Source organism: Erpetoichthys calabaricus, chromosome 5 (assembly GCF_900747795.2).
Source record: "Erpetoichthys calabaricus chromosome 5, fErpCal1.3, whole genome shotgun sequence".
Taxonomy (NCBI): Eukaryota; Metazoa; Chordata; class Cladistia; order Polypteriformes; family Polypteridae; genus Erpetoichthys; species Erpetoichthys calabaricus.
Genome location: NC_041398.2, coordinates 31,868,535 through 31,878,196, shown reverse-complemented (window position 1 = coordinate 31,878,196; position 9,662 = coordinate 31,868,535). Strand labels below are relative to the sequence as shown.

At 36.6% G+C, this 9,662-nt stretch overlaps 1 gene segment (V, D, J or C); it reads left to right on the top strand.

Annotated features, from left to right (window-relative positions):
* The first annotated feature begins 1,033 nt into the window (after positions 1 to 1,033).
* LOC114644662 (Ig lambda-2 chain C region-like) lies at positions 1,034 to 6,409 on the top strand. The segment is given in 2 exon segments: positions 1,034 to 1,157; positions 5,853 to 6,409. Coding segments are annotated over 2 exon segments (411 nt in total).
* Positions 6,410 to 9,662: the final 3,253 nt, after the last annotated feature.

Genomic DNA, 9,662 nt, shown 5'->3' with positions numbered 1-9,662 from the left:
ATTTGGCACCTGTTTACATTTTAAAAACATTCAGACTTCAGAAAAATAAAAAGCAGCTAACACAACAGATAGAAAATCAGTAAAATAAATTCTGCAGTTGCACAAAAATGGCAATTGTTAATTTAAGCTATTTAGATAGAATATTTAAGAATGGATGTGATAATAAAATCTTATGATAAAAATAAGTAGAGCAGCTTCTAGTTTGAGGAAAACTAAAAGGTTTTTGCACGGGCAGCAGCCCGAGTTTACACACTGTGGTACACTTTCGGCGGTGGAACCAAGTTGACCGTGGGCTGTAAGTAGCAGCATTTAAATGTAATTAATTAATTGGTATGGTACTTCTGGTTTTTTTTTTTGTTTTTATGTTAAATGGTTTTAATAGCTTTTTTCTTACTAACCAAATATAATTAGTTATATCTTTTGTAATAAGCTGCTTTTTTAATGCTACACATTAACCAGAAACTGGCTTCCTTACTTTTTCATTTATTCTATAAATGAGATTTTTCGTCTTTTTATTTCTTGGTCACCGAGTCTATAGAATTATATTTTGTGTAAAAGTGAAAAATTAAGCAAAACCAAATGCAGCCTGGTGCCCGTGCAGTGCTGCCATGTTTTTGTATGAGAGCTCTGAAACACTCCATCACTGTGGTGGACGTTCGGTGGTGGAACCAAGTTGACCGTGGGCTGTAAGTAAATTATTTATTGCTATTCATTTTATGGGACTGATTTTTCTAACCTTTTAATACTTTATACCACATTTACTGATAGTAGGCTGTCAGTAGCACCATTTCTTTCCAACTGATTCCAGTGGCATCTGATTTTGTTTTAATTTGTACTTTCTTCTACTTACTGAGCATAATCAGTTATATTTTTTGTAGTATGCTGATTCTGGAGTTATTAGACACCAGGCTAATAAATGGCTCTTTTGGTTATGCCATTTACTGCAATAATAGTAGACTTTTTATTTCAGAATTTTTAATGGTGTTTCATAATCAGTGAGTTTGTAGGGATATATCTTTTACTAAACATTAAAAATATAATAACCTGAATGCAACCTGCTACTAGTACTTGAGGCAGAATGCTTTTTGAACGAGAGCTCTCAAACAATTCCCCACTGTGGTGGACGTTCGGTGGTGGAACCAAGTTGACTGTGGGCTGTAAGTAGAATATTCTACTGTTACCTGTCTTTCTTGATTTTTTTACAGTATTTCTATCTAAAGATTATAAATAACAAATTTAATCAAACATGCAAACATAAACATTGATCTCTTAAATTACTTCTCTAGCTAATTTTCTCATACGTTTTAATGTAAAACCTTTTTTTTTTTAATTTTCATTCTAGTATCACAAAGTGTGTCAGCACTCTTGCATGTAGTGAACTTTTTCACATACATCTTCATTCTTTAGATGTTCCAGACAAAAAAGTATAGAAGTGATGAGAATAATAAATTATTGTATCTCTTTTATGATTATATTTATATTTAAAATTTTGGACATGCTTGTAGAAATTAGTAATTAATTAAATACTATACTATACACCAGTTTACAACATAGACAATGCTTTAAACAGATTCACAGTTAATAATCACTTACGATTTTGATGTTAATTGGTTGAACTTTTACAGTTAAATCCACAAAATACTTAAATTGTGAGGTATTTTTGCAATCACACAATTCAAAAAAGAGACTAGTTGCCCTTTGCTGGAGGTGCAGGATTTTGCTCAGGTCTCACAGTGGGTCACTTTTGGTGGTGGATCCAAGTTGACAGTGGGATGTAAGTAATCATTTTAAATCTGTACTCATTTTTACATCTTTTTTATTTAATGGACATATTCAGCTATCATGTCAGTTTTTAAGATTTGTAATGGTGTTGTTTAGGCATTAAATCTTTCGCATTGCATTCTTAATGAAAGTGGTAGATATAAGCATAACTTGCGTGGCACCGGCCATTTATTATGATTCGATTTATTATGTCGGAAGTGCCCGCTTTTTGCTTGGGCAGCATAGTGAGCTCAACCACTGTGAGCCACTTTCGGCGGTGGGACCAAACTCACCGTGGGATGTAAGTACAGTACAAAATATCTCTACCATTTTAATTTCACGTTCTCTTTATTCTTAAAACAATTTATGATAGCATCTGCTTTATTTGATTTTTTAACAACTTCGAGTTTAAAGTTTTCTGTGCAGTCGAAGTGATCTTTCTAAGTGCGACTGCTTCTGGGTGTGCACAGTAAAGCATACAGAATATTACATTGTCATTATTTAGTTCATATCTCCTCGGCTTTCTATATTTTAATTGCGATAACGTGTAACACGTCCTGATATGGCTGTGGACACACTGGAAACTTTGCTATAAGTAAACTTTAACTTAGCACAGTACACTGTATTCAGTATTTCATTGTGCAGATTTTATCACACGTTCCCCTGACTAGTTAGCCGGACAGACGGAGTGTTCCGTTTGTTCGACTGGCTTTCCCGAAAGAAACGCCAATGCTGCTCAACACGCGCTCGCTCCAGACCCGCACACAATTCACTGATAGCTTTGGAAGTTTGCAGTGTCCAGTCAGACTAAAGATGAGCTCTTGGAGGGTTGTTCCCGCTTTTACCAAGATTCTGCCACCCTTTATCGGATTAAACGGGTTTTAAAATGTTATGTTTAATGACGGAGCCAAACTGACTACCGTTTAAAGTTTACAATACAGTGCTTAATCACATCTTAATACATTATGTAGGCTAATGTAAAATTATCAGTATTATTATAAATTTCAAAATTACCAGTCGTGTTATTAATATCAATGAGTTAATACTTGTGGTTGGGCTAGAATATAATCGCATTGTTTAAAAAGATTGGATGAAACTCGTGCTCTACCTCTTCGGTTTTTCAGACACGCATTTATTTACTATCTCTTTGTTTAGGAATGCGCTGACAATACACTCCGCCTGAAGAGGAAATATAATTTAGTGAAAAGAAAGATAAATCACGGGATACCTCTAAAGAGTATTTAGTGTAAAATCTGGATTATTTATTGCTACTAATGTCAATTAGCGGCTATGCTGTCTGTGTGGTGGCCTCCCGTGCTCACCGAACTTCGCCGCTCTCGGCGTATTGCGCTGGGCAGCTGGAGTGTTCAGGTGAAGAATTGTACTGAAGAAAACAGTGGGAACACTTTTAACATCTTTTGCCTGCTGATAAATTCTGTTTATTATTATCATTATTATTATTAGGCATATTCATATTCATCCGTACATCCATTTACTAACTGACTTCATTACTTCATAGGCGTGGGGTGATTTGACATTTTAACGCCTTAACAGTTTTCAAAGACGGCACTATCTACTATATATATATATATATATATATATATATATATATATATATATATATATATATATATATATATATAATTACCAAACGAATGCAACAGTATGCTTAGACAATACTTTCACCACAAATTTGAAAGCCATGGCGATTTCCTTTAAAGCAATGTCTATTCCTTAAAGATAAGCTGTGGACGGAGCACGAGTTTATTTGCTCGTACAGTCACATAACAAATAGCCACTCATTTCTGACATTATGTTAAGTCCACAACAGGGTCGTGGAGCGTCTGCAATCGGTACACGTTAATAACCAACACCGCAAAGGACAGCAGTTAATAGGAAGGTAACGCACTTGCTCAGTCTTGTAAGGACAGTCTTAAACTGTCTAATTGATTTTTCATTTGGTAGTGGAAAAGACTGTTGCTTCCAAATGCTGACGGTATTTGCATTTTGTTTTCCATCAAAGTTGTTACTGATTCCTGCTGCATTCGCTTTAAAAGTGCAGTACTTATGTGAAAGCAATACAATACGTAATCTACGTACTATACTCTATCTGTTAAATGGCATTTTAAAAGTTCTCTTGTTTGAGGTGGGACATTTTTTTACACGTGTTACACGATAAAAATGAATGAAGATGTAAGCGCGTGAATGCTTACTGAAAATAATAAATCCGCTATTTCAGGGTATAAACTGGGCATCCTAAGCCGGATGACAGCAAAACAAATAGCGCTACAGACCCAAGGACTGAGTACACTTCTGTACCATTCGGTATTCCAGTGCTCCTCCTACATCTCCAAGACTTGCGAGTCACAGTCGATTAATTCGCGTTCCTAAAGTGGCCGGCCGTGCGAGTCAGTGGACCTTATGGTGGCCTGGCTCCCCAGGACCGTGTCCAGCCTTGCACTTGATGATGTTCCATTCCAGGAGAACTAATTGAATTGAGCACGTTTCAACGTGTAATGTTACCCTGAGAAGTTTTGGGACAGAGTTAAATTAAGGTTTAAACTTTACATTATGAATTAACTTTAAATGGATTAACTGTTTAAATTATGGATTAATATACATTAGACAGAAAACATTAGCATCGATTAAAAGCATTGCCTGCATTTATTTTTCATGAAAAGACACATAATGTGGTGAAAATGTGATATAAATATTATTTATTTTCATGGCACTTCGGAGTCGTCATTGTGTTTCAAGTATTCATTATGCGCACTCACTGTTTTAGATGTTTGCTACTGCAATTGTTTCAGCAGCCACCATTAGAACTAAACATTTTTCTTTATTGAATTTTGGTGTAATGTATGGTGATGGGCACTATATAAAAGGAAGACCGATCAGATTAATAATTTGAGGCTCTTCCCAAAAATAAGCAGGGTAAAATATTAATGGCTGGATGGACTGTACATTTCATGTCAATAATGCCATTGTTAAAAATGACCTACTATCACTATGTGGGTTGTCTTCCTTCTTGGTATCCTCTAAGTTTCAAGAAGTTCGAAGACATTATCAACGAGTAAAAACTTTCATATTTAAAAAAAAAAAAACATATAGTGCACTAGTGGAGTGAAATCATTTTATGAATATTCCAACTTGTATGAAGTCATTTTGACACCAACATATAAATAATACTTGAAAAAAAGATATTTATTTGCCCTTTGTGACAAGTCACCTCAAAGTGATTTACTTTAACTCTGCACTCTTACAAATAAAGGTGACAGAGTCATTCTTCAGAATGATGCCATAGGGCAACCATTTGTGGTATCTAAAAGACCCATCAATGTGAAATTCCATAAAGAACTTTTTATTTATTTAGATCTTTAACAGGCTCCATGAACAATCATAAATAGATAACAAATTTGTGAAACACTAAGGGCTCTTGATTTGAAAAGGACTCTCGCTGCATACCGTAACGCAGACTAAGTTCAGGTTTTCTTAAGCTGTTAGTGTCCTGCTAGGCAGCCTACCATACATTAAAGATTTGGCTTTTTTTCTACATATGAGGAAGTTTTCACAACACCAAACACCATCAGAGAACCCTTCCTAGAATGAAATGGTGCTGTGTCAAGCAAAAGAACTACAAGGAACCACACAACCCAGTAAAGAACCACTAAGTGCCGTTATAGAACCATATTTGTAAGAGTGTGCTTGTGGAATCTCCATGACTGAATAGGTATTCTGCTTGGTTTTGCATTTGACTGTTGTTGTTTTCTATTACAGGAATATAAGAATAAATTAAATTGAGGGCATTGATGTGTAGGTGCTTTTTAGAATCTGTATGTTTTATGAATATTTAGCATTTATATGTAGAAAATGTAATGTCTTGGTCCACCAAAACTAAGCATTAAAACAAAGTACTTGCGAATGTATTTATGATTCAGTAGGCACCTCTAAAAAGGCATCCATATATGAAATAAAAACAACAGTCCTGACTACCTTGCCTTAATGGTCTCAATCAGGTGACCTGTGAGTAAGCCTGCATTGTCCCTTTCTTCCTTCCAACCTAATCTTTTTTTTTGTTTGTTTTTTTGCAGTGAAAGATAATGTGAAGCCAACAGTATCCGTGTTTCCTCCCTCTAAGGATGAACTCGAGGGCAACAGGAAGGCCACTCTGGCATGTCTGGTAAACAAGTTCTACCCGGAAGATTTAAAGGTGGAATGGTATAACGGTGAAAGCCTGATCTCTAGTGATGTCAAGACAAGTGACACCTTACTGGAAACGGATGGAACCTTCAGCTTGAGCAGCACCGTCACCCTGACATACGACCAGTGGAACTCCAAGAGCACTTTCTTCTGCAAAGTTACACATGTCACTCTGAGTCCATCACAGAAATGGCCTGTGTCGAGTGCAGATTGTAGTGTTTAGATTAAATAGCCACTAGGAAAAAAACAAATAAAACACTTCTAATGCTTCTGATTGTTAATGAACGATTAAGGGCTGTAGCTTTTCTTGTAGTAGTTTAATAATCGTAGGTTACAGCCTGGTCTGTTGCTTTGTTTCTGTTGTAATTTGTGTCTGTATGGTGCATTGTCATGTGTTCAAGCTGCACTTAAAAGAGCAAGTCTAATAAATGTGTTGATCAATCATGAACACTGCTTGTTTATTTTCATTGAAGGAACACTGATATTTATGGGGTGGTGGTTTTCATATATACTAAAATTCCCATTTAAAATATCTGTGCAAACTTCCACTGATTACCAAATTATAGCATCCTCCTAAACCAGATACAATACGAGTAATGAAACTATCAGCATCTTCTGCACGGCAATGATACCTGCTGTTCAAAGGACGGGAGCAAGTAGATGGTCCAATAAAAGCTGAAAAATGACAGCTTTGGTCCAGTGTGAGACCCTCATTCAACAAGGAATGAAAGTTGGGCAGTTTGGGCACAAGGGGGGCATTAATATATAACCAGCTGAACAAAAAGAAGGCAATGCAGATTTCTAAACTTCTCAGAATGTTTAAAACTGAGCAGACACTCTGGGCTGGAGTCCCATTCAATAATGTTTATGCACAACAGAACAAAAGAGCTTCCTCCACACTACAAAACAAAGACTGTTTGGTGATTTGAATGAATCCGTTTTGTAACACTGTGCAGGATCAATCAAGCAGATGGCTATGAGTGTGACTGGGGCTCTGATTAATGCCCAGAAAACACTGGCACTAAAGTGGCCAGAATTATCCAGGATACCCCAAAAACTAATCTAAGCAGCACTTTTTAGAGTTTGAATAGAATCTGCCTTGAGGTGTTTTCAAATACAGTATTTTTACAATGAGCACACTGCCTGGAACATTCATATTTCACTATTCATTCATGTTATTCACTCACTTATTGCAATAAAGCATGGTTGAAGGTTGAAGATTATCTTGGTAGCATCAGGTGAAATCAAGGAGCCAAGCATTGAAGAGAAGCAAGTTCACACGCACACACACCTTAACTGACCTATACATGTATCTAACTTGCATGTGTTTGAGCTATGGGGAGAGTAGAAAGTATCACAGAGACATGGAAGGAAGTGTAAACTCCTCTAAGCCAGTCTGGGATTTGACTCTTGACTCTGAATCTTTCCACTGCTCTTCAAATTTAATCAACATAAACCACTAAAACATTTTAAGGGTATTACCATCACCCATCGTTTGTCATGCCTGTATTGTAGATATGCACACAGATGTACACTGGAATAGATTTTTCAAGTGTTCACTACATTTTTTTGAATTTTTTAACTCCCTCTTCACTGTTTCCTACCATTTCATCCTAATAAATACAAGGCCTGTGGTTGGGGAGTCGGTCTGGGGGTTATAGCACAGAGTGTAAGGCAAGAACACACCCTGGATGGTTACCATTCAGGACTCACTTTTACACATACCTATACTTATATGGGGCCAATTTAGAGTTGCTATTTAACCTAACACATACATGTTTGGGGTGGTGTGGAGGAAATCTGGGTGTTCATGGAAAACAATCTAAACAGACAAGGGGAGAACATGCAGACTCTACATAGACAGGATTCAAGGCTTGAATGTTGGATCTTTGAGGCAGCAGCACATTCCCTTTAATATCATCTTCACATTTGTCCAACAGACTCAGGGGTTTGTTATAGTGTTTCATCTGTGCACTAAATGACCAGTTGATGTCAAAGTTTCTCCAAGGTTGTTGTGAGTAGCCAGTGTGATATGCCAACTGCACTCCTCAGCCATCAAATGGTTTGACAGAACCTCTGTGAGGCCACTCAGAAGTCACTTTCCATGTCCTCATCAAACTCTACCCACACCCAGACCTTATTTATTTCTTTCATCCAGGCACTGTACATAGGAAAAAGAAGGTATGGTTTCCCCAAGTGAACTGGGACACAGCCTATGTCTGGGTGACATTCACCCACGGTGTTCTGATATCCAACAATTGTGACTTGTTCTTTTCCATCTGTGTAAGAAAGTGGTCCCAGCTGGCCAAACTACCTCACAGACCATTCTTTCTTCACTTAGTAAAGTATGCAACTGTGTGACTTTACTAAATGTTACCAAAATTCACATCATCAAAGATTTTAAGTTTTTGATGATAAGAGTTAAATAGAAATACAGTAAACAGTTAAGGGTTTACATCTGTTATTGCAATGCATCATCAAGCACACCGAGAGCTGTAAAAGATCTGATGAGTTCAGAAGCTGAGTCAGAGGGGCTCCGTGTCTTGGATTGAAGGGGCAAAGGAGTAGAGGGAGAGGCTCGGCATCCTAGAGAGTAGAAATATGTGCCTTCAGCAGGATTCTCACAAGAGTTCTTCTCCATTGCACTGGACTTCTTAATACAAAGCTTTTAACATCCATTTTGGAGAATGTTAGTTTTCTGAGGTGAGTCACTCTTCATTGCATACTGGTTTTCACTTTTTCTAGACCTTAGGATGCAGCTGCTCATTTCAAGGGGGTACATCTGTCTTTTATTCATTGCCATTCCATTACTGATACTCAGAAGGGGTTGCAGGGTGCAGAAAATTGTGATACAACATGGCTCTGGAATTTCAGTTTGTGTCTTTGGACTTTGTGTCACATAATCAGCAACTTGACATGTGGCATCAAGTGATGTTGTTCACAGCCATGCAATGAGTCTGAGTGGCATCATCAAGAAACTCTGATGAAAGGAGAGTTAGAAGCTTGAGGCCAGCTGCACTAAAGGCCTCATTACATTTATTTTTATAAGCATCAGGTGATGTGTCTCATAATATAAACATTATGATTCTAATGTTTTATTTTTTCAGCACAGAAACACATTTTACTTTTTTTCCTTTCCGATGTAACAGATATTTACTGATTTACTGTGAGGTGCTCTTTATCAATCTTTATAATTCTTTTTACCACAGATAGAATGCTTGTGAAAATGAATAATACATAAAGACTTTGTAAATAAAGTTAAATAGAGCATAATTAAATACATTAATAGAACGAAAAAGGGAAAACAGTAAATAATGTGGGCTCCAATCTGGTACTTTTACTGTTCTTATTAATAATATTATTTGTATTGTAAGAGCTGCAATATAAGATGGATGGATGCACAGATCCAGCCATCCATTTTCTAGCCCATTTATAAAGTATTAATATATTATAGATAAAGTGAATAGAGACTAATTCTACAAACTGTCAAACATTTATAAATACATTAAGAAAAGATCACCAAATGGCTTGTTTTAGGTGATTAGTGAAGGAAACCAAAGGCCTAAAGCTAAGTTGGCTTAGTTCTGTGTGTAGGGCACAGAAGGTCACTTGTGGGCTTCTTTAAAAACGAATCTACAAAACAAATGAAGAATACCTGCCTCATTTAGGTTATTTATTTATTTATTTTTTTGTTAACTGGC